Consider the following 16,322-nt stretch of genomic DNA (forward strand, 5'->3'; position numbering starts at 1 on the left):
GTATAGAGTACCGAAGTCCTGACGTCACTTGTTCATCCCCTAGGTCACAGACGTTTTTTTCTCTATGGAGAATATTGGCAAGTGTGCAAGTGTGAAGTGCCGCAGCCCCGTTAACACGTTCCCTGGCGTGACCATGGTAACCAATAGCCCCCACGCTACCACGGCCAGGAGTGAGGTAAAATACTCAGATTCCCATGATGCCTTGCGAAATGTGACATCCGGCGATATACAGTGTCCATTGAATTGCATTCATCCTGGCTGCAGAAAAATGCATTTATTGGCTTCTTTTCCCATATCACGCGTTTGGTCAAAACTGACTGTTTTTCTATAGACTATAACTTACACACTGATCATAGCGGCGTGAACGGGAGCCCCCACACGCTCATTGGTACGCTCAGGTAAATACATTAGGAAAAAGCCTTAATTGGCAGTAATCTACATTAGTTATGGCAAAACTATGGCAGTCAAAGTGTTAAAATCGTCTCATATATGCATTGTGGTCCAAAAAGAAAAGAACTGTCTCTGCAATATTGTCGGGGAGGTGGCTCTGTATCGTTTATGATAGTCAGTCACTCATACAGTATTTGACCGTCTGTTTCTGGCAAAAATTTAACTAATTTCGTGGGAGCAACATTAGCGTTGCTTTTGGAACACAGTTCTTATTTGATACGATATAAAAAAGAAAAAGTCTATGGGAATTCAGAATGGTGGAAAAAAACGCGACCCAGGTAGGACATGTAAATTACGTCAGACTTTGGTGCTCTATAGAAATAAAAGCACGCACGCGTGGACGCACACACACACACACACACACACACACACACACACACACACACACACACACACACACACACACACACACACACACACACACACACACACACACACACACACACACACACACACACACACACACACACACACTCACATACTCGCCGCGCACGTACACACAACACATCATTATAGCTTGCAGGCGAATTGCATCCATAAAGACACTTCAGTGTAGCACAGCATCACTGCATTAGTGTAGCACTGCATCATCATTTAAACCATGACACTGTGTCATTGAATGCACTGGGCTGCATCCGACAGATAGTTTACCAGCCAAGGCACAGCTTGAATTGAGCAATCTACAGTATAACAGAGAGTGGCATGATTCAAAAGCATTGTAAAGATCTATAAAAGAAGAATAACAATAGGGAGACACGGTACTGATTATGAAGGCAGCAGTGTTGTTAATGTGCTGTATGTTGGAACCTAGAAACCTGGTGGGGAAGTTGACCGGAATGCATTCAACAAGACTAATAGAACTTCTAAATAACATAACACATTGAAGTTGATCCCTTTCCACAATCCTTGGAAAGGTTATGTAGGAAAACTTTGCAGATTTTCAACCTAGATCCCTTGGTTCTGATGTGAGATCAATATTAACAAGCTGTAAATGTCAGAACATCAGAAGCTTGGAAAAAATACATGTAAAATAATCATTTTGTGGATTCAAAATAAATAAATACCTCTCCTGTTTATCATTTAATTAAAGGAGTAGTACACTCCCGATGGGTGAACTACTTCAGAGGTCTCCATCCTGCGGTCAATGGGGGTCAATTTACTATAATACATTTTTTGTCTTAGTAATGCGACAAATACAAAAATAAATGATTGAACTCAAGTCTCCATGGCATGAGTAATCAATAGAAAAAAGGTGGGGGTGAAATACTCCTTTAAGCTCTGTTAAACAATTTCTAAGTGTCACCCAATGGTTGTTACTGATTATACAAGTATTCGCACCTGGTTGTGGTAATGTCAAAGAGATAATCATGTCAATTAAGAGAAACATATTTGGGATTTATGTGGCATGATTCCCCTTTTGTCTGGCTTCAGATTATGGACAGAACCATGAACGGTTATTGATGAACCATAATCAGAAGGCCAGTGAAACAAACCATCTGAATCTCTCCACAACATGCTGAATGTTTCAGGGGTATTATTAGTGGTCTTCCATTCAAGGGAACTTTGAAAGAATACAAGACTTTCAAAGAAGACTGCATTTTGAAAGAATGCAATACTTGAATCAAAAGCTCTACATGGCATTTTGCTTATCGCTGCAGCATGACTCAACAGGCTTGAAACGTATATTATCGCATCTAATCAGTGCTCCAAAGATGTACAATCTCTACGACAAGCTAACTCGTGTCTTCTACATTTTGTATATTAGCCCACTGACGGCAATGGCTGTCCGAAGGCACAGTGTAGCCACAGAAAACACAAAGACAAAGAGACTTGCGGTGATAATGTCCACGTGATGCTTATGTCTGTATGACTACAATAATAAACATTGAGATGGCGATCATAATGCCAATGACAGACGTGGAGGAGAAAGGAACACCTACCCATGTTTCCACATCTACATGCTGTGTGGAAATGAGAAAGGAGGAGAAATTAAGTTGCCATAATCGTTCTATGAGGAACAAAATAACAAGCAAACAAACAAACAAACAGAAAACTAACAAAAATAACATTTATTCCATTAGAAAGAACTAGAACTGTAAAATGAAAAGAGGAAACTGATAAAGTCATGCTTTATTGGAAGGGAAGGAAAGAGGTTATGTTGTGTGTTGTGTGTTTTTTAGCTTAAATATTTATTTAATAGACAAAGATCAAAAATGGTATTCAAAATTGCCTATCAGAGATTGCAGCAGCACCAATGGCTAATTGCTGCTGGCTCATATCACTGGAATATAGTCAAAGCAATGAAGAAAACTACAGTTCAAAATAATCACTGTACACTGCAGTTTTCCCCACTGCTAATGTGGTCAAATAAGAGTGAACCAAAATCAGCCCGACTCAGCATTACAATTAATTTATAATCCGTTGCATGACGGAGTGGCGGCGGAAATAACAAAACACCAAGTGCTGTGAAGCAATGCATTGTGTGCTTGTCAATCAGCTATTTACAGCACGCGGCAGCAACGTACGACGAAATATAAAATAGCATAACACAGACTTCACACACTGCTCAAGGACAAGGGTGTCAGGCTGTTAAATGTTCTCTGACTATAAGAAACGTTATTTATTTGACTCTTTTGGGCAGGTGGAAAGGAGAGTGGGGGAGGGTGGTTATCACACACAAGGACAAGCAGCCATAGGAATAGAACTGATATGATATTATAGCTTCAAAACTGTGAACAGTTCATTTAATTTGCACAAAAACTGACCAGCTCTTGTGATGCTACATTGTACCGATACAATATATACAGTTAAGCAGTAAACATTTCAGAAAGTTACAAATTCATCTAAAGTGTGCCGGGCTTTCATTGCCCCTCATTAACAACCAGAGTAGCAACCAACACACCTAAAATAATCAAATCTTATGTTTGTAATTACTAAAATTTGATGTATGTGTTTTCTGCATCACGCTATGCTGATGCTGGTAACTCCATTCCTATGACTCTGAAGCCTTGCAGACCCTTGGCTGGATGAACACCGATGCATGTATTTGCAATACATGATCTGAACAGTGTGTATGATCAGTAAAAAATAAATACAATAAATAATAATAATAATAATAATAATAAAGTGGCCGTCCTGTACCTGTGAACAAAAGCTGCACAAATAAGTATGACCCAACTTTCACGCTCTTAAAGTTTCACTATCAAAAGGTGGTTCTGTTTCATGATGTCATTCATGTAGTGACATGAGCTGGGGTTGCTCTACTTTAGAGGGAAGAGACAAGAATAAAGTACATACAGTACGTATGTACAGTACGTAAATACTATACATACCTGTGTTAATTTTGGCGACCAAAACTATGACGAAAAAAAAAGGTCTACCTTTTTTCTCGGACAAAAACGAAATAAAAACTAAGCTGGGATGACTTAAACTAAGACTAAATATTGACAATTTAGTCTACACATGTAAATAATTGACTAAAATGTTAGGGAGGGAGAAAAGATCCAGTAGAACTGAAAGACAAGTCATTTCGTGTTTTGTTGCGCTCGGGTGTTGCGCTCTGAAAAGAGCAGATCTACAACCTCACAATGCATTGCGCTGAGACGCGTTGTGAGCTTGTGGATTGGCTATTTTCAGCATACAACAAAGTGTAAAATCAGCCATTACGACGCCTGCCAAAATAATAATTTGTCGACAAAGTCAACTGTAGATTTAGTTGACTAATTCTTACTCAAAATACGTGAAAAGTTGCAAAATATGTGATTTTATGCTGCGAAATATGTGAGAAGTTGTCGGTTTTATGTGATTTTATGCTGTGAAATATGTGAGAAGTTGCGAAATATGCAAAAAGTTGCAAAATATTTGGAATCAAATCACAGGAAAACTGATACTGAGGCTACAAAAATATTGTAGCCTCAGTATAGATTGTACCATGCATGGTACATAGCCACACACAAATAAAGTGTATCTACTGATTAATACTCTTAACTTAGTACTATTAATACTTATATATAAAATGAACATTTTAAATTAAAGGGAATGCTAATTCTGATGAACTGACATTCAATTCAAAACCCTTATTTTGTGACCTATATAATGTTGGCAACACTGGTGAACAGCTGTTATTGCATTGATGTAAGTCTGAAAAGAAGAAAAACAAAACTGGTTTAAAGACAGTAATATAATAATTTGTATAATAATATGAAATGCTTCATAGCCAGTCTCTTGCACTGTAGTCATCGTCCCTCTGTGTGTGCGTGCGTGCGTGCGTGCATGCGTGCGTGCGTGTGTGTGTGTGTGCGCATGTGCGTGTGTGTGTGTGTAATTATTTTCTCTGAAGTGTCTGGCAGGCATGTAATGGCTGGATGATGATTTAATAAACACATTCAGTCCAGTCAGAGCACATGCCATCCAGCAGCTCTGTCACAGTGTGTCCAGTCCAAATGAGTCACCTACCACAGTCATGAACACAGACTGGCAAATGCAATCTTCAGTGTCAGCCTAAAGACACAAGATGTATCTAAGGCAGGGGTCTTCAACGTTTTCAGGCCGGGGACCCCCAAACTGATGGGGAGATGGAGCAGGGACCCCCTACCACCTCGTAGGGTGGGGGGGGGGGGGTCGGGCTACGACATATTTTTTATTTTAAACAAGTACAAGTTACAGCGAGCAGGGTGGGCCGTACCATTACCATTTCTAAACATACTACTTATTAACTGAGAACAAATGTCAATAATATCAACAATCTGTCAATTGCATAGTAATCATGTATTCAAGCTATTCAAAATGGATAGAATCATGATTTATTTTTTAACATAAATGTGGAAAATGGCAAAAAAAAAAAAAAAAAAAATGTTTTAAGCAATAATTTCGTGACCCCCTGCAGTACCTCCGCGGACCCCCTAGGGGTCGCGGACCCCTGTTGAAGACCCCTGATCTAAGGTGTGTGTGTGTGTGTGTGTGTGTGTGTGTGTGTGTGTGTGTGTGTGTGTGTGTCAAGGATCCCCACATTAATATGTATTTGGCAATTGTTTAGCATAAAGTCAGTATTATCAGTTTTGTCAAGCAACGTTTTTGTTCTTGCACTCTCTCTCTCTCCACGCGCACGCGCACACACACACACACACACACACACACACACACACACACACACACACACACACACACACACACACACACACACACACACACACACACACACACACACACACACACACACACACTATAATCTTGCCTGGTTATTGCATGGACAATGCGTCTCTTCTTTGAGATGCTCAAGCCAGCACTGGCTGGGTTACTGTGTGGGTGAAATACAATAGGCTCTCTCCCTCTCTCTCTCTTTCTTGCCAACACCTCTTACTGTACCTGAGCTCTGGAAAACCTCTTCCGATGACGTTCACATACTGCAGTACTCTCCCAGTTGTTAATGTTACAGAGAATTATGTACTACTGTGGATTTAGTCAGCTGCCCCTTTAGGAAGATTCTACTACATGAATCTCCTGATGACTTATAACCTTGTGCTCAAAGAAAAGGACATATTTTCAACTGCAAAATACAACCAACAAGTATTGATACGTCTATCAAGTTTCAAGTTTATCATGTGTATTACTCTAGGTGTGAATTCAAAGGGTTATTTTGTAATGCTTTCCCTGAATTGCAGTTGCATTATTATGCAAAAAAAATAAAGGTATCACAAGGCCCAAGAATGATACTGTAATATTATTAAGGTGATAACATACAAACTTTCTGTGCCAAAGGCACACCAAAGAGCAAGTCAAAATCTTAGGGCGTACCTGTATTCATAGTAGCGAAAATAGCTGATCTACAATATTATATTATTATTATTAAGATCACAACACATTTTTGAAAATGTGAAATACATAGGAATGCCATTGTATATAATGCCATATTATATCTGCTTGTCTCTTCAACACAGACCCAAATTATTAGTTAAATTAAAAGATGTCAGAGGAAACCGAGACCGTGGAGAAGAGGAAACCACCACCACTAAAGACAACAAGGTTCTCCAGTCCATAGAAGGCAGGGGAGGCTACTCAGAGATACAGTGTGTCACTCCAAGTCATCACAAACATTCAAGATAGATACCCACCCTATCATAACAGAGGCTGTCTCTCTTGTTGTGATGACTCAGCTGCATTGATTAACTTGCTGCACAACAGGTGTGTAGTCACACCTAACTCTGAGTCAGGCCAGGTGTGTCTAATTCAATCCCTGCTTCCCCAGTCATAGCTGAACTGAGAAGGTAGCAGGATATGGATCAACAGGCTTTCATTTTCACATCATCATAAGCACACATCTTGAGGATTGCATTCCCCTGTAAAGGTAAAGTGCAAACTGTTTATTGCTAGAGGTGATCCCTAGCTGCAATTTGCGATTATTATGTTTTGTCTAGAGTTGCAACATCAACCATGAGTCACAAGTTATTGGATCAAATAAATGTCTGGTCTAGAGTGGATACGGAAAAATACAGGTGTGTTCTACATCGGATCAGTGCTCTAAGTAGTAGAGAGAAACCACCAGAAAAAAAAGGGTGTTGTGAGGCTAATAAAACCTGTGACGCGAGTCCTTGTCCCTTAATGCCCATATATGGAGATCCCACAAAAATTGTGAGGAGTAGCACGGCAAAATAAAGTTTATCCGGAAAGAGAGAAAGTCGGACAAGTACTATAGTCTGTTTGCCCTACACACATATTTCTTTTTAGATGTAAAGGCTGTCAATGGTTGATGTTGCAACTCTAGATTCAACATATTTAAAAGGAATATAGAGTTGCAAGGATACCCAAATTAATATGTAATTTAGTGTGGTTGCTCTAACAAGGCAACCTGATAGTATTTGTCTGACTTTCTTTCCATCTGTCAAATTGACCGTCTTCATTGGGACTCATCTGCATGCATTTTGAATGCAGAGATACGTTATATAAGTATATACGTTTAATTTATATTAATTTATTCTGGAATACATTTTCTCCATTGCCTTGAATGGGAAAATGCTAAAATTGAACTTTTCCCAAATATGGAGATGACTGACATCGTAGATGTCTGACATCATAGACCACATGAAACTGACACAATATGTCCATATAGAGGCATTCCAAGATATGGGCTTAATATTGAAAGTGACACGGTATGACACGGCACCTTTGCGTCAGGGTATATAAACTCAAACTGCCACAATGAGCTGGTTAGATGAGAGAGTGTGATCTGTGACTCGGATCACGGTGACATCAATCAAGTTTCTGTCAGTATTGTCAGTTTTGTCATTCAAAAGCTTTTAACCTTGCACTATTTTAACTCTCTCTCTCCCAGATGTCCTCTTCCAGAAAGCTGTTGGAGGAGCAGCTCTGCTGCGTCGTGTGTCTAGATGTCTTCACCAAACCTGTGACCATCCCATGTGGCCACACCTTCTGCCAAGCGTGCATCACTCACTGCTGGGCAAGACCTCGCAAGAGCGTCAGATGCCCCTTGTGTAAACTGGAATACTGGGGCCAGCCTATGCTGAAGGTTAACACAGTCCTTGCTGAAATGGCTGACCAGCTGAAGGAGAAACCAGGCCCGGCGAGTGACAGGGAGGAGGTGGTTAAAGCAGGGGAGGTGCCATGTGACGTGTGCGTTGGAAGCAAAAGGAAGGCTCTCTACTCCTGCCTCATGTGTCTGGTCTCCTACTGCAGGGCTCACCTGGAGCCTCATGAACGAGTCGCCTCTTTCAAGAAACACACGCTTATACTCCCCGTGAAGAACCCCGCGGACAGAGTGTGTCAGAAACACAACAAGGTTCTGCGGCTGTTCTGCAAGACAGACCGCGCGTGTATCTGTGAGTTATGTGCCGAACTGGAACACAACGGGCATGACACGGTGTCCACTGAAACGGAGGGGCTTGTGAGGAAGGCCGAGGCCAAGCAAATGAGTGCAAAGGTCCAGGGGATGATTCAGGATCGCAAAAGGAAGCTGAAGGATTTGAAATCCACAGAAGCGCTTGAGAAGACCAAGATTGCTAACGCGGGATTTGAACACCTCCAAGTGTTTTCCAGTCTGATGACGGTGGTGGAGAAAGGCGGTAATGATATGAATGAGACGTTTGAGCTCTGGCAGAGGGCAGTTGAGAAACAGGCCACGGGGCAGAAGAAAGATCTAAAAAAGCAAATTGCCGAACTTGAGAAGAAACGTCAAGATCTTACGTGTTTCCAAAGGTCCAGTGATCATTTCCATCTCATCCGGGATTCATCAGCCATTTGCACCCTCCCTGGCCCCAGGTGGATTAGGCCTGCATTTGACAAAGGCTGGAACGCAAGCATGATGGAAACCCACCACACGACCATCACGAAGATGGAGAAAGACTTCGGTAAAGAAATGGCCAAGTTGAGGGAGGCTGAGCAGAGGCTGACACATTCGAACCCTGAACCGTTCTTCAAAGTAGAATGATGTCGCACGCACGCACGCACGCACGCACGCACACACACACACACAAATGTGGAGGCCAAAGTGTAGTATTAAAGCAATGTTGTGTTCAGTATTGTCTAGTTTGTAGTTGAACACTTGAAATTAAACTAATTATAGTATAAATATGCTGTTAATAGAATACCTTTTTTGTCTTGTGTTCCATCCTTATTTTATTATGGGGTTGCTTGTATTAGACCCACCCAAAAAAGAAAATCCTGTTTGTAAGGTGAAATATAAATAAACGTCAAACCCTTTGAAATCTCATAACTACAGTGAATTGTATTTGCGTGTGTCAGATCAAAGAGTGAATTGGTACTGTATCTGGTGGTGTGAGTGAGCATCAGGAGAGATCATGGTACAGTAAATGGCAAGGGTGGCTAACTTTTATCAAACATGGGAGGGTTTTTCAGGTTGGCAGGGGTGTCTCACCAAATTCTGGGCCCTGGGTACTTTAACTATTGAAAAATAGATATACAAGCTCACAGAGTGACACCCAAGTGTCTCGTCGCTGCGAGCTTGTAGATCTGCTATTTTTGAAAAATTGTCTTTAAATGTTTCAAATCCTAAGGTTTTTTGAAAAAAAATGTTTCTGTGTCAGTGGTGCTCAAACTTTTTCATGTGAAGGACCCCCAAAGTGATATGTATGATATGTAATTGACCATGGACCCCCATCTCAAAATATGTAGTTCCAGGGACCCCATGAAGCAAAATTTGAGTTACAAATGTTTGCTTAAAAAATAAATATACTGTATTCAAAGATATGCACACGCTTTCACGACTTTTCTAAAATATCTACAAGCTCGCAGCCACGCTGTGAGCTTGTATATCTGCTATAAAATATAACTCCAGGCCCCTCCACCTTGGACCCCAGTAACTCAGTCCCACTTTCCCCCCCTTGTGACGCCCCTGTAGGTTGGACCAGGGGTCATTAATATGTCCGTACACAGACAAATGTGTCCGTGGCAAAGACTTGGCCTTGTCCGTGCAGGGGTCATCGCCATGCTGGCCTGTGGTGGACATTTTTGTCAAGATACTATTTTTTGCCACAGACATAAAATGAGTAGACAAACACATTAGCTAGACCTAAATGACCATTACAGGCATGTAACTCAGAGTGTACAAATGAAACCAAATTGGTTCAATGTGTTCACTCTCTCAGAGTTATGGGGATCCTTGAAAATAAAACGTTTGAGAACTGCTGTCATAGTGTCAAAATAAATCAGTGTCATACATATTCTGAAGAAAATCTGGAGACTGACATTCAGTAATTGGACCTTTGATCAAGATAAGAACATTATAATGGTGTGTAAAAACAAAATCTAATACTGTATCAGGCATTGACACTAAGGCTTGCCCACCTGCCCCCGACAGGTAAATAAAACTTTCGGGCAGGTGAAGTTTGCTTTCAGTTTACCCGACCGGGCAAGTGCTCATTTGAGAGTGGATGAGACCGTCTATAAACACAACACCAGATATTTGTCTAAACACCTGAATGTGGCCAGCGCGCTCTGTCTGGTCTGGTCTGTGACGTATACAATAAGAGCACTGTCTACCTATAATGTGCTGTTTTTACTGTTGCTACACTTAAAAATAGGCTATAAAATAACAAGTGTGAAAAATAGGCTATAAAATAACAAGTGTGAAACCATAGACATATTCAATCATAGCCATATATGTATTGGTATGACATTTTATCGCACAGCACCAGAAAGTAAAGAAAAGTGTTGAGCGGTAATTAAAATCTTACCTATCATCTTATAATGGACGATTTACTTTTCGGCCAAGTGGGCATGACCTTTTGGCAAGTAGAACATGACCTGTACTTTCCATACAGGCAAGTGCCTCTGAGACCTTAGTGTCAACCCCTGTGTTTTTGCCACGGACAAGGCCAAGTCTTCCCACAGACACTTTTGTCTGTGTACGGACAAATTGATGATCCCTGTGTCCATGGCAAATCTTAGATTTTCTGTTTTACACACCATTAATGTTATTTTTGGAGCTGTGTGAAGCACAGGCTCCCTATACGTGGCCGTGTGGGTCTGTCTGTGTGTCTGTCTGTCTGTCTGTCTGTGTGTGTGTCTGTATGTAGCCTGAACTTCGGCACGCCACTAGTCCCACAGTTTTGCCACCACACACTCGCGCCATATGTCAAATCGAACGGCTTACTCGGGAATCGTGGGCTATTACTTTTCTAAGAGAAAGGTTCTATAGTTTAATTGATATTAATTTATTAGTGAATTAATTTTCCCCATTGACTTATAATGGGAATCGCAAAAACTCACATTCAATTATTTGTCTCTCGCAAACCATAGGGGCTAGAGTTTCAAGACTTGGAGAGGAGGTTCATAATGATTTCAAGGATTTTCTCCAAAACACACTTTTTGCTCCTTTTCCTACATATTTTCTTCAAATGTCACAAAAATCGGTACACATGATCCACACACACACACACACACACACACACACACACACACACACACACACACACACACACACACACACACACACACACACACACACACACACACACACACACACACACACACACACACACACACACAGCTCCACTTCACACGGGTGTGATTTTTTTATCATAATACCCAATTACTGAATGTCAAGTCTGCAGGTTTTCTGTACAGTATGACACTGATTTACAAGACACTGCCACATCATGAGTTCTCAAACTTTTTTTTTGCAAGGATCACCATAACTCTGGGAATGTACAAATGGAACCAAATGGACCATGGCGAAAACATGGCAATGATCCCTGAGTTGGAGGTATGCCCCCCATTTAAAAAGTCTAACAAAAGAAATGTCATGCAACTCTAGGTTTCAATAATATACTGTCAAAACTCAATGTACTGTACAGTGGGGCTAACAATAACAATCTTGTACAAATCTTGAGTGTAGTTCAAACAATATGAGTCATAATGTACACTCAATGCTTATAAATATGACTGGATGCCCTTTGGAATAGTCTTTTTCCCACATTTCAGACAAATCGATATTTTGGGGAAGGATGAGCTCATTAAAATGGTTCTGAAATACGAGGAAATGGCTAACACAAACTATACTTTCAAGTACTGTATGTTAGTTGTCTTACAAAAGTCGTCAAGGAGCCAGAGGTTTTGGCAGGCCATCCTTGGACCCTGAGATTCATAATTTATGAAACTAACACAAGCTGCAACAAAGCATCAGAAGCAAACCCTAGCAATTCCCTGGCTCTTTTATTTCTAACTCGCTGGCTAGATATAGCTTGTGAAATATATTTTGAATCTCAATGGCACATAGTGGTAAAAAGAATAAAGGCTGTCTAAAATAATTATTTAGCAATTTGGGTGAATTTAAGCTTTAAGCTTTAGGAAGGTAAGACAAAACAATAGACTAAAACTAAAAGACTAAAACTGATATTTGTGATTACCACAAAAGGATCCTGTGATAAGAGGTGAACAGTCCTTTTAACAAAATGCATTGTAATTCATATCACTTTATATATATTAAATAATACGCCTATATATTTAGAAAATGTAACCAAAAGGGTTCATTTGGTTAAATGTGTACACTCTCTCTCTCTCTCTCTCTCTCTCTCTCTCTCTCTCTGCAGTGCTACAGTAGCATACGCTCCCCCAGGCTAAAGCACTCTGATGAAACAGCACACACAGCAAGGCTATAAAGCCTAGCTGCTGTATTGAAAAGTCCCCTACACATCATGCACAGTACACAGAGGCAAGTAATGAACAGAACACACTGCGAGTCTGCGATAGTCATAAGAATATTCCATCTTCTGTTTCCGGGTCAAATGCTGGCGTTGAGAGGAGGCAAGGCTGGCATACAACACAATCCTGTGTTTCACGCACCATGAATGGCGCATCACTTCACTATCTCCCCCAAAATCTCTCTCTAATGTTATTAGAGCCAATGGACTCACCATCAGAAATGTAATGCTCTTTTGTCCGAAAATAATATTTTCCATGGCCTGCGGCCCGGGACACTGATGTCTGCTGGTCGAGCAGAGGGGCTGTGCCCAAACATTTCTTTCAATTTGACCACCTCAGGAAATTGGGACATTATTTATGAGTGACATAGTGTTACAGAGAACAAAGTTCTGCTGACCTTTGCCCACCTGAACGCCTAATACTTATTATTTACAACATACTGTCACTTATTGGTGAATCATAGGTACACATGTCGCAGGTCACAGGCAAGGACACAGGTCCTTCTGTTCTGTCACAGGCTCCTTCCCCGAAGGACACAGATTCAGTATAGTGGAAGATACGGTTACTTCTACCAGGTGTGCCTGGATTCAAAAGAGTGTGTGTGTGTGTGTGTGTGTGTGTGTGTGTGTGTGTGTGTGTGTGTGTGTGTGTGTGTGTGTGTGTGGTGTGCGCGTGTGCGTGCGCATGCGCGTGTCTGTGTGTATTTACAGTGTCTATAAAAGGTGAGTGCATATTGGCATAGTATGCGAGTGTGTGCGTGTGTGTGTGTGCGTGCGTGTGTTTCCTCACCCCTTCGGCCTTCTCCTCAGTGTTTGCCAGCATCTCTTGGAGAGCCCGCACTGACAGGGACTGCTCCAGCACAAAGGTGCAGATGGACAGGTCTGGAGGCACATTCTGAAACAAAAACACACAAAAACTAAACAGTATGACTGACAGGGACTTGCTCTGCCAGCGCAATGGATGGACAGAGTTTGGAACACACTCTGAAACGCAAACACACAAACACAAAACTATTCATGGGTTGCATTTGTAGTCCTAAACCGGCCATATTGAGGACCAACACAGGTGTTCAATTTGTCTGGCATAGAACCAATGTTCTACGTTAATCAAAACATCTGTGTTGGTCTTCAACATGGCTGGTGTAGGACTACAAATGCAACCCATGAATAGCAAAAAGGCGCTGTTCAGTATATATTGGATACACTGCTGACTACTTTTACCCTGGCATCCCAAAATCTTCCTAAAATAAAAGAAGGACAAGAAATATTTCCCCCCAAAGCTTTCCAATTCATTCAAATGTTGCTGACAATGTTGTGAACTTGAAGATCAGCTATTTCTGAATAGCTGAAGCGTAAAATAGCTGATCTAAAAGTTCACAACGCCAGGTTGAAACTTTTTATTTTCAAAATGTCGGCCGCCGTACCTTGGAGTTGGAGGTGGACTCCAGAAAGCAGAGTCTGTTCCCAAAGCCTTCGGCAGCCAAGCACAGTTTCTGTTGCTCCTTCTGGACGGTGGCCGAACACTGCAGGACCACTTCATCTTCCTGTGGACCACAGAGACATGACAATAATGTCCATCAGTCCCCGGCACACCCAGGAATGAAATAATGCACTGATTAAAGCAAAACTAAATCTCAAGACTGAAAAATGTTGTTACTGTATGCCAAGGCCAGCGTGAAAGGAACCTCCGTTAAACTAGCGCTATGTTTCATAAACTTAGAACAATATGTAAAATTGTGATGGTGTTGGTAGTCATACAGCCACACAATTGAAGAAATTGAGTCAGATTGAGGCTTAAATCTTAGCTTTATTAATAAATATCTGAGATCATTTTCTGGGAGATTGAACATGTATTTTATTGCTAGTTTGACCACTTCCAATACTCTTTAATCTTAAAGAGGTGGTGCCATAGTTACTTTTTCAGTTTTGTATGTGTCTAATTGACTCTAATAGTCCCCCAGGTGTGGTTATAAAATATATGAAATATGTCTTCCCTGTGTATTTTTGGTTACTTCCTGAAAGCTGAAAGCCTCTGAGTCAAAAGGCCCAGTTGAAATACACAGATATAGTGACATCATAATATCATCCCCTCCCCTTTTCACCATCCAACAACATCTGTGGGTGTGGCTAACTTCAGCTTGGTCAACACCCAGCTGACAACCAGGCATACGTAATGAACAGGTGGGTGTGGCCACATAAAAACATAATTTTAACACTTTCTGTACTTTTTAGAAAAAAATCTTTCTCCAAGTATAATCAAAATAACAATTAGGTTGGCATCAGCCGGTAACAAGCGGGAGTCTGTCCCCGTTACAATGCGCTAGACCGCTGGGAGATGGATTGCTGAGGTGGAGCGCCACACCTACTGTACCATCAGCTCCCAGTACTTGCCGCACTACTTGCCACACCAAAGCCGTGCTATACTCATACGATGAGTTGGCGATACCCAGGATCGAACCCATGACCTTGAGGTCCAAAGGTCCATCGACCCCCATCTCAAAATATTTTGTTCCAGGGACCCCCAGGAGCATATATAAAAATATATATATTCAAAGATTTGCCAACATTTTCACTATTTTTTCAAAAACAGCAGATCTACAAGCTCACCTGGTTAATCCATGTGAATGCCTCTGGTGAGCAGTATGCACACAACACATTCTCACCCCCAACATCACATACATACTGACACCTGGTCAAGACCCCCTTGCATACTAGGTCAACGCATTGGATACCCCTTTAACACTTGGAACAAAGCAAATTTGGGGTTTGTGGTTTCCCAAATCCACCGCTCACTTTTAACTGCAAAGTTGATGAGCCGGCACAAATAAGAATTTCACTCTGTTTTATTTGTACATGTGATGTGAATACAGATTGCTTGAATAAAGATTGAGTGATTAATTGATTGAGAGAGATTCACAGATGATGCATTTATATCAAAGAAATCCACGGCACACTAACATATTATGCACCTATGAGGTAACAAGCTCATCATTTGCCACAGAGGACACACACAGACACTTCTATGATTCTCTACAGGATTGTTAATCTATTTGTCAGAGACAGAGATTAATACATCTCTAGGACAGCAATTGCATTGCGTGAAGATGAGCAGCTCTGTCATGTTTTAAAGAGGCCATTAGAGTCTAGCATAAGGCGGGAGATAAAAGTTTAAGAGGCAGCAGATGAACCGGCTTCACTGACAGAAAAAGTTCGATGAGGCTGGTTAGAGGGCTCTGAGGGGAACTCTATAAGTAAAAAGTAACTATGTTCATTACAAAATATACTTTCCAAGAGGTCAGCAATTTATGACTATGCCCAATTGCCCATACTTCTTTTTATATTTAAATATATTTGGGCTTTTATTGAATAGTAGTAGTGAAGATTGACAGGGAATGACACGCAGCACAGCAAAGGCAGTGAGGCTGGTATGCGTCTTATCCACTAGGCTATCAGCACCCCAAATATCCATACATCTGATGAGGTACAAGATTAGATGAGTGAGTAACAGAGAGAAAGAGAGAGAGAGAGAGAGAGAGAGAGAGAGAGAGAGAGAGAGAGAGAGATGGACGCTCCATTAAAACTCACTTTGTTACAGCAGGATAACAAGATGTTTTAGGTGAGTCAGTATTGTTGCGGTCCCTGTGACCTTCTCCACCATTTGTCTGCTGTCTGAAGATCAGTGACAAAACGTTAACCTTT

General features: G+C 41.1%; 1 protein-coding gene across 1 annotated transcript in view; it reads right to left on the minus strand.

Moving 5' to 3' along the window:
* Positions 1-16,322, minus strand: part of ryr2a (ryanodine receptor 2a (cardiac)) — a gene marked incomplete at both ends in the record, with an annotated part of 292,426 nt that overhangs the window by 189,848 nt on the left and 86,256 nt on the right. The window contains 3 exon segments of the mRNA XM_080747428.1: positions 2,391-2,411; positions 13,414-13,518; positions 14,048-14,167. Of these exon segments, the coding sequence (XP_080603554.1) occupies positions 2,391-2,411; positions 13,414-13,518; positions 14,048-14,167 (246 nt within the window).

Source organism: Nannobrachium achirus, assembly GCF_963921795.1.
Source record: "Nannobrachium achirus genome assembly, chromosome: 18".
In the NCBI taxonomy this organism is placed as follows: Eukaryota; Metazoa; Chordata; class Actinopteri; order Myctophiformes; family Myctophidae; genus Nannobrachium; species Nannobrachium achirus.